This window comes from Bos javanicus, chromosome X (assembly GCF_032452875.1).
Source record: "Bos javanicus breed banteng chromosome X, ARS-OSU_banteng_1.0, whole genome shotgun sequence".
NCBI classification, from domain to species: domain Eukaryota; kingdom Metazoa; phylum Chordata; class Mammalia; order Artiodactyla; family Bovidae; genus Bos; species Bos javanicus.
Window position 1 is genome coordinate 3,453,784 of NC_083897.1, and position 13,498 is coordinate 3,467,281.

Genomic DNA, 13,498 nt, shown 5'->3' on the forward strand with positions numbered 1-13,498 from the left:
CAATTCTATTATACAAAAAAAATTTTTAATTGCACATGCTGTATTCTGCAATGTATTTTTTTATGTCTGGTTACTGAGCAGCAAATTGTTTTCATGCCTAAAATCTCTGCAAAGAAAAATTACCAAATGACAGAAGACATTGAGTTGTTCTTTCTTTTTTCCAAAACAAGCATAGCTGCTTTCCATTGCAAACCCATAATGCTCTTTGTTTCAAGGGCATTAAACATGAAAAAACAATAGGGAGCTTGGGTCTCATGGAAAAGAATAAGACCTGGTTGCCACAGGTTTTCTGACAAAATACAAGCTGTTATAATTTAAAGGCTACTCTAGACAATAGTACTCTGAACATTAATAGTCATTGCTAGTCCTTAGAGGAGAAAAGGCACTCACCCTAGGAGTGATTTTTCAGATTGGACAAGCCAAGCCTAGTTGATGGCTTGTGTGACTCTGATGGCAGAGTCACTAGCTTGCAAGTAGAACTGAATACAAGAGAGCTAACAAATAAATGAATGATGTGAAGATTTTCTAGGCATCTCAGATATCAGGTTGTTCAAGAGTCTGGTTACAAGCACACATCATGCCTTATCATTCTGGGCAGCCACACTGACTGGTGTCCTACTTTGGCTTGACCAGCTGGTCCTTTTCTATGGACTATCAAGTTAGGACTATTTGAAATGAATCATGTAATATGAAAATGTTGCCTTCCACTACTTTGTGGATTAAAATACCTTTGCCCGCTGCAGGCAGTCAAATCTCTTTGAGGTCTTCCACTGCCATGTCAGCTATAGTTTTGTTGGAAGAAAAAAGTCATCTACTGCCCCCCCTGAGTTCCTAAATCCAATATAAGGCAGAATGAGTCAGCCGAGCTTTCAATAGAACATGCACTGCATTAAGATGTATGTCTTTACGAATCTATAAAATATCTCAATTTAAAAACATATTCAAGGAGTCCAAAACCAGTAGGTAAAAAGATAAATTGCTTATGTTAAGAGTTTACAAATTCTGCACACATACAATTTTCCCCCCACTAGAAAAGTATGGGCTTTACCCTTGACTCTTCCTAACTCCATGGCATTACTGAGGGTTGAGGAGGCACTTGTTACTGTTTTATAAAAGTCAGTTTGGGGATATTCAGTGGCTTTTTACAAACTGATGTCACCCAACCCTGAGTGAAAGGATTACATAACCTGAAATGGAATAGTGTCACATCCTCTCTTCCCAAGTGCCATTTTTGGTGCCCCAGGATTGTTCAACATTTCCTTTGACAAATCCCAAGTTGTATCACTTCAATCCTGTTGCTTTTCTACGATGGAATGACATGGGGTTCTTCCAAAAAAAACAACTCTGCTAATGGTCCACTGTCTGTGTCAGCCTCAAAAGACAATCTGAGCCCCTTTTAGATTCTTCTTCCAAGGCTTTGTTTCTAAAAGGACAACTCTTTGAGTCCTATGAACATATTAATAAGATTAATTTCCTTCTGGTAGATGCTCAGGGAACCCTCTAATGTCATGAAGAAGTCCAGTGTATGTTCTAGGTGTCGTCTCTCTGATCTATAGGTATTTCTAGATAAAAGTCAGGAAAGTTTGTTGCTTCACATGGTGTTTGAACCAAATCAAAGAACAAGTAGAAAGATCCTTATGCATTCACTGCCATCCCTTTGAAGATAAATGATGTTAAATGATAATGTTATGACAGCTGAAGAACCGTAGAAGGCTATCTTAACTCCTCTCAATGTGAATTTGCTCCTTTGATGGCACCAAATTAAAGCTGCAATCGAACTGTAGAAATGTCTGTCCTTGGATAAGAAAGTTTTGCAAGCACATTGTTTTACCAGGTTTTTGAATCGGGATGTTTGGTGTTTCCAGTTTGCCAACACATCTGCCACACACACACTTTGATCTATACTTTATACTTTGGCAAGAGAAGCAAGGTTTTGCATTTGACCTTGCTCAAGCTCCTAAGTGTTTGCTCTCTTGCTCTGTAGTTGCTAACTACATAGCTACATTTGGTTTTAAATTTTCTTCTTGCAGATTTTTACTGTGAATAAGGGTTTACTGATCTAAGAAACTTTCAAAACATTTGAAAATAAAAAGAACTAGTGAAGTTGTTTCTCAAATGGCTTCTATCAATGCGCTCCAGACTGTTAGGTCTGATGTAGTAACTATCAGAATTCAGCATGAAATCTCCAGAATACTCACGTCTTTTCATCCTTCCTGCATCCCAGTTATATTCTGACCTCCATGGTATCTCTCTTCTTTTGGGAAAATCCCACAAATAGGAAGCATCAGCAGTTTTTGGTGATGTTACTGGCACTTGCAAGAGCCTATAGTTGACTCTGTGGTCAAATGCACTATCACTAAACTGCCTCCTCTTTCCTATGACAGTGTCTAACTGATCACTGGCACTGGATCTGTGGTGGTGGCTTTCATCAAATAAGTATTGGGGAGCCAGTATTTCCCTCTCTTTGCTGTTGCTGTCCTCATTTCTAATGGAATTGTTTTTACCCTCAAGCCACGAACATCTCAGTTCATAAGTAGACCTCCTGCCTGGTTTCCTAAGCTTGTATTCAGAGTATTTTTCCTCCCCATCATGTTTCCACTCTGCATGCAAGGCCTGCTGACTTGACATAATTTCTGGATCACAAGTGATGATTTCATCAGCATCAAGACATCCCTTTTCTGGGCAGCTATCATATGTGGCCACAGACTTCTTTTTCTTCTCTTTGTTTACACTAAGATTATCACTGAGACATTCAGAATCACTGCTAATTTCCTCTAAGAAATCTCTCAACTTCAAATCAAAGTCTTCTGACTTCTTAGATGAGGAAACTTGGCTTTGACTTGTGGATATGGGATCCTGGACTTGGTAAGCATGAGTCTTTTCCAACAGATGGCTCTTGTCATCAGTTGGGGACAGGCAATCACCAGCTTCACTGGCTGTGTCCTTAAAATGATGTTTAAACTTCTTCGTGCATTCTTCAGCATAATCCACTTTTCTTTTCTTTTGTGATATATGCTCAGTATCCCAAGAAAGATTTGTCCAGAGATCATCTTCTTGCACCTGTTCTCTCCTATCTAGATGTTGCATTTGGCTCAAACTGGTTGAGCGATGCTTATGTTTTCTCAAATTGATTTGAAAGCTATTTCCTTTCACAAGGACAGTTCTCTTCCACTGACATGTGCTTGTTATGTGACTTGGTTCTAGGCAGATGCGGGCATATTTTGGAGTTTGATAATGGTTTAAAAGATAGTCAATAAATTCATCTGTTTCATAGATCTTCTGTTTCCTGCTATGGTCTCTCTCAACAAATCTGGAAGAATAGGAGGTATTAGAACCATGCTGGTCTTTCTCAAGCGATTGACCTTGAGTCATTATAATTTGCAAGGAATTCTGTTCACAGCTCAAACTTTTATTGTATTCATCAGTTAATGATTTTCCAGCTTTCTCTTTTCTTGCTGAATATCTTTTTTTTTTCCCCCCAAGGCGGTGGGAAGATTTACGTAAGTGAGCTCTAGCTTTTTTCTTCATTTTTCGTTTACGTTTATAATTTGACTTGGAAACAGGGCATTTTAGCGTTTCCTCCTGATTTTGAAGGTACTGAGTGTTTGGTTCTTCTTTCTTCAGAGTTCCTGACATGGTCCCCAGAGCATAATGAGCTTTGAAGCCTGCAATATTCGCCTTCCGTGGGTAAAATTCTTCAGACTCCTTCAAAGAAAAAGGTTAAAAATCTCACATGAAAAGCTCAACAGGTTAAAAATCTCAAAGAAAACTGGGCTATATAGCACTGTTCTGAAGAGTTTCTAATTACACCTAGGGTAGATCCAAATTAGGAATAATAGCACACTGAAGAAACAGGAGGTACAAAATTAAATGTCCCCATCTAACAGGAGCTGCTTTGACTAGGTCTGTGCCTGTCCTTATGTTAGAAAGCACCCCAGTTACATACCTTCAAAAGCACATAATCCTTTTTTCCTTTGTTCACAAATTGATGGGTCTACTTACTGTTCCAGGTATTGTGCTCAAGGGTGGGAAGCTGAAGAGGAATAAGAAATGCTCTACAGCGCTCCCTGGGGCTACAGTCCTAGAACAAGAAAAGACTGGTGGGTGAAATATGTGTCTTAAAGGGTCAGTTGGCTTTATAAAAGCCAAACTGCATTTTTGGGTTTTATTACGGCCTCTTCCTATGGATTACAAGTGAGCATGTCTTTGACCTGACCACCTCGGTTGGAAACAAGATAGCAAGTAGAAAATATGGCTGTGACAATGGTGCTCTCTGCTGTCCATGACTGCAGGGCAGGTGGAAGGTGTGGACTACGGCCCCTACCCTGCTGGGAGAGCTTGTACTGAGCTCCCACTGACACTCGGCACAAATCAGGGCTCAGAGCTTACCCAGGACTTGGGATTCAAATTTGGTACCACACACATTGAAGAGAGGAATTCTTCAAAAGAAGTCACTTTTGGCAGTCATTAAGGCAAACTAACGGAGAAGGCAATGGCACCCCACTCCAGTACTCTTGCCTGGAAAATCCCATGGACGGAGGAGCCTGGTAGGCTGCAGTCCATGGGGTTGCTAAGAGTCGGATACGACTGAGCAACTTGACTTCACTTTCACTTTTCACTTTCATGCACTGGAGAAGGAAATGGCAACCCACTCCAGTGTTCCTGCCTGGAGAATCCCAGGGATGGCAGAGCCTGGTGCGCTGCCGTCTACGGGGTCGCACAGAGTCGGACACGACTGAAGCGACTTAGCAGCAGCAGTAGCAGCAAGGCAAACTAAAAAAGATCCAGCTCGCCTTATTGTCAAGATAAATGTGAGGTTTTTCTGATCCTTATTTCATGCAGTTTGATGGGCCATACCAATGAGAAAAAAAAAAAAACAAAAAACAAAAACAGGTGAGATGGCAAATATACCTAAAATCAACTCTACTGAAAATGAATGCCATTCACTCTTGGTGTCTAAGAACACTGAATGTGGCTTTTCAAATGAACGCTTCGGTCTTTACTCTGGGGCATCTGCTGAGTCTGGTTATCTTTAGGAGGTCAGTAAATGGGAGAACAAAACCTTCCCCAACTGAAACTCTCCAAACAAAACAACTGGCCTATGATGTGAGGTATTCCTTAGCAAACAGCTGAAGACTAGACTAACATGTCTGTTCAAGGCCCTCCTTTCCCGTCCAATCCTGTCACTGATGAATGGCCAGCGAAAGGTAATGTAGGACTACAAACTCCACATCCCTCCTCCTGGCATTTTCTGTTAGCTCCATTAGGAGCTTAGAAGAGTAGGTGCCCAAGCTACACTGCTCTGAGTGACATCGTCCCAAAGTTGAGAAACACAAAGTGTGTGTGTGTGTGTGTGTGTGTGCACGCCAGATGGTGGAGGTGAGACCCAACCCCTTCAGAGAACCTGAATATCCCTTTGGTCAATGCAAAATTGTGGTTATTAGAGACCAGCCTATTGAAAACAAACCTCAACGAATACAGTAAGTCTTCCACAGCCACTGGTTAAACAATAGGCTGCTGTTTCAAAGTAAAGGCCATAATGACTCAGAGAGGTCACTAGCTACCCAAACCAAAGAACAATGGGGCAAGAGCCTTACTGCAATTTTCCTTAGGAGTGCCCGAATCAGGTAGAGGGCCTCCAGCTGCGTCTGGGTCAGTGGGATCTTCCTCTTCTCCAGGTCTTTGGAAGAGTTGGACCCTGGTTGGGCCCCCACTTTGGCGCTGTCCTTCTGTCTCCTTTGCCGGTGCCTGTCCCTTTCCTTCTGGGTGCGTCTCTTGACTCTGGCCTTTCTCCTCTTTTCCTGGACCTTCCTCTCCTCTTTCCTTTTTCTGGATAATGATTAAGAGAGTGAACCCTTTAGAAGGTGTTTATCGGGCAAAAGGGTTACTCTCTTCCCCACTACCTCCTCCCTGGCAGGAGTTCCCCAAAATCTCCAGCTACAACACCCCAAGGCTCGACATTAGACCACTGAGGACAAAAGACACTGTGACACATCAGCCAAGGGGAGAGATGCTTAACGAAGTTGGTCAGTTAGAAACACGTACAGGAGACCTCATGCAGAGAGAATTTAAAAAATAAATGAAGAAGACTACTGAATTCAAAGGAAGGGCCTCAACCTCCCCCCACCCCCTGCACTTTCTCAAACCAGAAGCAGGGACTATGGGATCTAGCATTTGCAGTGATGATTCCATTTCTCTTGAGATCAAAACCTTTCCTGAGCTGGTCACACAGACGCAAATGAAAGTAAGTCAAGGCACTCAGAAAATCTTAAAGGTTAGAACTGGTCTTTAGTGCACACTCCTTAACACAGTGAAGTGTTAGTCACTCAGTCATGTCTGACACTCTGTGACCCCATGGACTGTAGTCTGCTAGGCTCCTCTGTCCATGGAATTCTCCAGGCAAGAATACTGGAGCAGGTAATTCCTTTCTCCAGGGTATCTTCCCAACCCAGGGATTGCACCCAGATCTCCCACATTGCAGGCAGATTCTTTACCATCTGAGCCACCCAGTACATTATCATAAAAACAGGCTGATTTAGAAGAATATGGGCTTATTTTTCTGTTTTCTGAATATTTAAGATGTTTTGGTTAGGCTCTCATAGAAGCATGGAAACCTGGGGGGTGGGGGAAGGGCAGGGGAGGACAACTGCCTGAGGGAGGACCGAGCCCCAAACTGGAGGATGAGCTCAACTGCATAATCGATCTGGAAATTTGGGGGGGCTCATTACCTTTACTGGGATCAGCTTCTGGCCAGGTTTCACAGCCAAGACCTTAAGTAACTCTTAGCACTCCGCCAGCCAAAAAAACGTGAGAGGCACATGGAAGACTATTCTTAAACTCCTATAATTTGGATAAAAGGCTGGAAGAATAAACCTGCAAGGGGAGGAGCCAGGAAGGAGGTAAAACTGGTTTGGGGAGCCCCGTAGTTCTGGTCCAGCTGTCCCTTCTTGGCAAACCCTTGACAATCCAACGGTCCTTTCTAGTCTCAAGCTCCTAAACTGCTCAAAGAAGTAAATACACAGGCTCCTTAAATTCACAGAAAGAACTTGAACCAACAGGAAAAACGGTCTCAACAGATCCTTCTGGGTTAGTTTGATTATTGATCATCTTATGAAAGAAAATCTTTTCCAAAACAGAAAAGAATTTTCCCCCAAAATTTCAATGGATAGGCAAGGTAAACTTTGGTAAATTTAGGTAAACTGGTGAAACTTGTAAGTTGGCAGGCTAGAATTCTCATGCGAAAAGTACCCGGCCTTTTTTTTTTTTTTTAATGATTATTAACTCCTAGACAACCTAATCTGGTTGGTCCTACTATTCCTCATTACTTGCTCCTCCTGACAAGCATACTTTTAAAGTATCTTGTTTTTCACTGCTTTCTCCTTTTGGTTTTGTAACAATGTAATGGAAAGACAGCAATTTTCTAATGGGCACCAATTCCTGCTCCCCCCATCATGCTGAAGAGATGAACCCATTCACCTGAAGAGATAAATCCGTAAATCGAAAGTTTAAAAACAGACAAAAAACAACAAAAACAACAACAACAATGCTCTTCATTGAACTAGGTCTCCTCACCTTTCAGCCTCTTCCTCTTCTCTTTTTTTTGCTTTTTTCCTCTCTTCCTCCAACTCTTGTAATTTCAGCCTTTCTTGATTTCTCTTCTTTATAGCTCCTTCACTGAAGTGTTTGGTTGTATCAAACATAACCTGCTCTCAAACAATTCAAAGTATCATTAGAAAAGTTTGCCTGCTGGCTGGGTATGTCCCAGACCAGAGAGCTAAAACTAATTTGTACCTGTCAATGCCAAACCAAGTGAATTAAAAATGCCTTCTCTGTGTCCCAGTACCCATACAGTTACACTGCCTCTCAGTCATCTCTCAAACTGTCCTTGTGGGATTTCTAGAACTTTCTTTGGCAGAACCTTTGAGGAACTCACCTGACAGCCATATGCGGCATCATAGTGCCCGTATGGACACGAGTTCTAAGGGATGTGAGTATATTGCTTCTGGTTTGTTATATTGATTAACTGAGTTATTAATAATGTTTTTTTAAATCAGCAGAGACAAAAACAGTCCAGAAATGGGGTGGGGGGAGCAAAGATGTAGGAAAATTGACCAAAAGAGATACAAGATCTGACTATAGTGATTATTAAACAACTTTGCAAATCTGAAAATAAAGTAAAAGTCAGATTGATGCACTACAAATAAATTCGCCTAAAAAATACAAGGATGCAGCTGCTGCTGCTGCTAAGTCACTTCAGTCATGTCCGACTCTGCGACCCCATAGACGGCAGCCCACCAGGCCCCGCCGTCCCTGGGATTCTCCAGGCAAGAACACTGGAGTGGGTTGCCATTTCCTCCTCCAATGCATGAAAGTGAAAAGTGAAAGTGAAGTCGCTCAGTCGTGTCCGACTCTTAGCGACCCCATGGACTATAGCCTACCAGGCTCCTCCGTCCGTGGGATTTTCCAGGCAAGAGTACTGGAGTGGGGTGCCATTGCCTTCTCCCAAGGATGCAGAAGTAGCTATTTAAATATGCATGAGTGACAAACACCAAATTCACCATCACAGTTACCTTTGAAGGGAGTGAGCAGCCTTGACTGAGGATGGTACACAAAGGGGAAGATGTTCTCATTCCACTGGTAGTGCTTTATTTTTTAAGCTGCTATAGTGTGTGGGTGGTCATTATAGCGATTGCTAGATCTTTTGTCAGACTGAATAGCTCATAAGCTTCAAACATATATTTTAACCCAAGAAGCCTCACACATAACACACACACACACACACACACACACACACACACACCTGAAGCTACTGAAGCTGAAAGTTCAAATTCACACTAAAGACTGATTTAGAGAAAAAGGGTTTAGCTGCATGAAGGTTTCAAGAACAAGATGACCAGGCATTCAGACAGTCATGAAGCTGTCTTCATGCTGGATAGACAGATTGACTTTGAGAGGAAAGGAACCAGGTTTGTTGGGATTCTGTTTTAGAATTTACCTGACAGTTGTCATTAATGTATAGTTAACTGTGACTCCCATAGCAAAGAGGGAATAAACTGCCTTTCTTGTTTCAAGCTGCATGTTGCCCTTTTCCAGCAATTTGTCAAACAGAAGAAGCATATGAGATACTTCTATAAGGACCATGAAGAATCCTTTAATGTCCCCAAGGAGCTGGGCAGAGCCCCAGACTATAACAACCATCACTTCAAACCACAGCTGGCAGCACGGCTGACAGTAGGAGAATGCCCTAATCATAATGATATTTTGTCCCCAAAAAATACCCATTTATTAATGACAACATAAATCTTTACATTAGCTCTTGATCAGAGCCTCCAGGGTGGTCTAAGGAAATCTGTTCCAAAGGCTTCTTTCTAGCTTTTACTCAAGACCACCTGAACCATGGGAAAAAAAGTTTATAAAACCCTGGCTGCTCCTTACCTTGATGTTACATGCCAGAGCTTTCCCATCATCTCCTTTAAGCATCAGCTTCATCCCGCGGAGGGACTTCATGGCCTTTAAGAAGTCAGTTGACTCTTGGTACTGTATAAATGCCTCGAACGTCTGCAAGCCGAAGTTGAACCCCCCAAAGCTCCCACTGGTTATAACCTCTCGGTAGGGGTCGAGCATTGGGATATCTACATTCTTGATCTTTCCAAAGCTTTCAAAGACCACCCGAAGGATCTCTTCACACGGCTTCTCCCCACTGGAACCTTTGGGAGCAAACCACTTGCAGGGCAGCCCTTCGAAGTATATGGAATTTGGACTCTTATCATGGTCCTGCTCTTCAGACCCATCACCCATCGGGGTGGCCACATTTTCCTTGGGGAAGTGCTCCCACTCTCCCTGGGCGTCTGTCACCACGACTTTTAAGTCTGTTTCCAAGCCATTTAGCTTGATGATCTTCCCGTGCAACTTGGCCTTCAGGATTTGAACCAAGCTTCGCGTTTCCGCCTCCCCCTCAAACCGGATGAAGTCCCTGGTGCTCTTGGCGAGCCGCACAGTGGTAAACTGGTCAGGACAAATCAGGCTCTTCAGCTGGTCCAGAACTTCCCAGTTAGAGACGGGTCTCGAGGGTTCCGGGCTCTCAGGGAGCAACACATTGATCATCAGCTTTGCTATGGGCTTGAGGTAGAGGTGCTGAGCTGCGCACAGTTCTGTGGCCTCTGAGTTATCATACACCACCGTGACCGTCATGGTATCCACAGGAAACCTGAGAGGGTGAAAAGGAACTGTTAGGATACCAAAGGAGGGAAACACAGATTCAGCTTTTGAATGGTGCTAGCAGTTGTTGGCGGAGAAGGCAATGGCACCCCATTCCAGTACTCTTGCCTGGAGAATCTTATGGATGGAGGAGCCTGGTGGGCTGCAGTCCATGGGGTCGCTAAGAGTCAGCCACGACTGAGCAACTTCGCTTTCACTTGTCACTTTCATGCATTGGAGAAGGAAATGGCAACCCACTCGTGTTCTTGCCTGGAGAATCCCAGGGACAGGGGAGCCTGGTGGGCTGCTGTCTCTGGGGTCGCACAGTGTCGGACACGACTGAAGCGACTTAGCAGCAGCAGCAGCATTTGTTGGATTTAGGTCAAACTGATAAGGAAATATACACTACCAGGAGAATTAAGGTTAGAGCTAACATTTGTTTAATGTGTTTTAGAGGTTTCAGAGAGTTTCTATAGACTGTGTCTCAGTTTCCTTAAGTGTAAAATAGAAACAATAGGATTTTAGGAAGGAATAAATGGGCATAGTCCTTAGAAGAGTGCCCCGCACACAGCAAGTTCTCAATCACTATAAGCTGTGACTATTATTTATGCTACTTTATCTCATTTGGTTCCTGAAGCAACCTGTGAATAGGTATTTTCATGCCTGTTTTGTAGATGGAGACGTTCAGTGGATTCAGGAAAATTAAATGGCTTGCCTATACAGGAGGTCTTACAAATGGCTGACAAAAGAAGAGAAGGAAAAGACAAAGGAGAATGGGAAAGATATGCAAAGTTCCAACTAAATCCAGAGTTCCAGAAAATAGTAAGCAGAGATAAGAAAGGCTTCTTGCTGCTGCTGCTGCTGCTAAGTCACTTCAGTCGTGTCCGACTCTGTGTGACCCCATAGACGGCAGCCCACCAGGCTCCCCTGTCCCTGGGATTCTCCAGGCAAGAACACTGGAGTGGGTTGCCATTTCCTTCTCCAATGCATGAAAGTGAAAAGTGAAATTGAAGTCGCTCAGTCGCGTCCAACTGTTCGCGACCCCATGGACTGCAGCCTACCGGGCTCCTCCGTCCACAGGATTTTCCAGGCAAGAGTACTGGAGTGGGGTGCCATTGCCTTCTCCAAGAAAGGCTTTTTAAGTGAATGCAAAAAATACAGGAAAACAATAGAATGGGAAAGACTAGAGATCTCTTCAAGAAAATTAGAGGTACCAAGGGAACATTTCATACAAGAGGGGCAAGATAAAGGACAGAAAGTGCAAGGATGTAACAGAAGCAGAAGAGATTAAGAAGAGGTGGCAAGAATACGCAGAAGAACTATACAAAAAAGTTCCTAATGACCCAATTAACCACAATCGTGTGGTCACTCACCTAGAGCCAGACACCCTGGAGTGTGAAGTCAAGAAGGTCTTAGGAAGCATTACTATGAACAAAGCTAGGGGAGGTGATGGAATTCCAACTGAGCTATTTAATATCTTAAAAGACAATACTATTAAAGTGCTGCACTCAATATGCCAGCAAATTTGGAAAACTCAGCAGTGACCACAGGACTGGAAAAGGTCAGTTTTCATTCCAATCACAAAGAAAGGCAATGCCAAAGAATGTTCAAACTACTTTACAATTGTGCTCATTTCACATGCTAGCAAGATTATGCTCAAAATCCTTCAAGCTAGGCTTTAACAATATGTGAACCAAGAACTTCCAGATATACAAGCTGGATTTAGAAAAGAAAGAGGAACCAGAGATCAAATTGCCAACATCTGTTGGATCACAGAAAAAGCAAGATAATTCAAAAAAAAAAATCTACTTCTGCTTCATTGACTACACTAAAGCCTTTAAAGAGATGGGAATACCAGACCACCATACCTGTCTCCTCAGAAAACTGTATGCAGGACAGAAGCAACATTTACAACTGGACATAGATCAATGGAGTGGTTCAAAATTGGAAAAGGAGTGCATCAAGGCTATATATTGTCACCCTGTTTATTTAACTTACATGCAGAGTACATCATGGGAAATGCCATGATGGATGACTCACAAGCTGGAATCAAGATTGCTAGCAGAAATATCAACAATCTCAGATATGCAAATGATAACATTCTAATGGCAGAAAGCAAAGAATAACTAAAAAGCCTCTTGATGAGGGTGAAAGAGGAGAGTGATAAAGGTGGCTTAAAACTCAACATTCACAAAACTAACGTCATGGCATCTGGTCCCATCACTTGGCAAATAGATGGAGAAAGAATGGTAACAGTGAGAAACTTTACTTTCGGGGGCTCCAAAATCACTGCAGATGGTGACTGCAGCCATGAAATTAAAAGATGCTTGTTCCTTGGAAGAAAAGTTATGATCAACCTAGACAGTATATTAAAAAGCAGAGACATTACTTTGCCAACAAAGGTCTGTCTAGTCAAAGCTATGGTTTTTCCAGTAGTCATGTATGGATGTGAGATTGTGACTATAAAGAAAGCTGAGTGCCAAAGAATTGATGCTTTTGAACTGTGGTGTTGGAGAAGACTCTTGAGAGTCCCTTGGACTGCAAGGAGATCCAACCAGTCCATCCTAAAGGAGATCAGTCCTGAGTGTTCATTGGCAGGACTGATGCTGAAGCTGAAGCTCCAATACTTTGGCCACCTGGTGTGAAGAACTGACTTATTTGAAAAGACCCTGATGCTGGGAAAGACTGAAGGTGGGAGGAGAAGGGGACAACAGAGGATGAGATGGTTGGATGGCATGACTGACTCGATGGACACGAGTTTGAGTGAACTCCAGGAGTTGGTGATGGACAGGGAGGCCTGGTGTACTACAGTCCATGGGGTCTCAAAGAGTCGGACACGACTGAGCGACTGAACTGAACTGAGAGTTGTTGCTATCAAGAGATAGAGTTTATTTTCCCCAGCTCTTGAACATGAGTTTGCCTTTTTTCCCCCTAATAGAATGTGGCAGAAGTGTTCTAGTGCCAGCTCTCAGATGAGGCATCAAGTGGCCCTCACTCTCCTGGAACCCTTCCATAGCATGTGGAGAATCCTGGGCTAGCCTGCTTGAAAAAGGCCACATGGGGAAGAGCCCACTTGTGATGGCTCATCAGCCATCCTAGTCCAGCCAGCTCCCAGCCAACCCACCAACTGACGGCTCACATAAGAGCAATCCCCATCAAGATCAACTGCAGCCATCAGAGATGAGCAGAACAGTCCTGAGAAACTATAGACTCATGAGAAATAAGAAATGGTTTTTGTTTAAACCACTAAGTTTTCAGATGGCTTATTATACAAAAATAGCTAACGATACAAACATCTAAA

The 13,498-nt window shown here is 43.0% G+C and overlaps 1 protein-coding gene across 1 annotated transcript; it reads right to left on the minus strand.

Moving 5' to 3' along the window:
* Positions 1-237: 237 nt before the first annotated feature.
* LOC133242367 (A-kinase anchor protein 17B-like) lies at positions 238-10,293 on the minus strand. Its single transcript, XM_061408496.1, has 4 exons — positions 9,436-10,293; positions 7,573-7,703; positions 5,598-5,829; positions 238-3,705 (listed from the first exon to the last, which is right to left on the minus strand). The coding sequence occupies exons 1-4, from the start codon at positions 10,189-10,191 to the stop codon at positions 2,071-2,073; spliced, it is 2,754 nt and encodes a 917-aa protein (XP_061264480.1). The 5' UTR covers positions 10,192-10,293; the 3' UTR covers positions 238-2,070.
* Positions 10,294-13,498: the final 3,205 nt, after the last annotated feature.

Bases quoted from the DNA above. Each gene is read 5' to 3' on its own strand.
- LOC133242367 (XM_061408496.1), bottom strand. From the start codon at position 10,191: ATGACGGTCACGGTGGTGTATGATAACTCAGAGGCCACAGAACTGTGC. The intron at 5,830-7,572 runs GTGAGGAGACCT...ATCATTATCCAG, and splicing joins GAAGAGGAAGAGGCTGAAAG to AAAAAGGAAAGAGGAGAGGA. The intron at 3,706-5,597 runs GTAAGGCTCTTG...TTTTCTTTGAAG, and splicing joins CACTCCTAAGGAAAATTGCA to GAGTCTGAAGAATTTTACCC.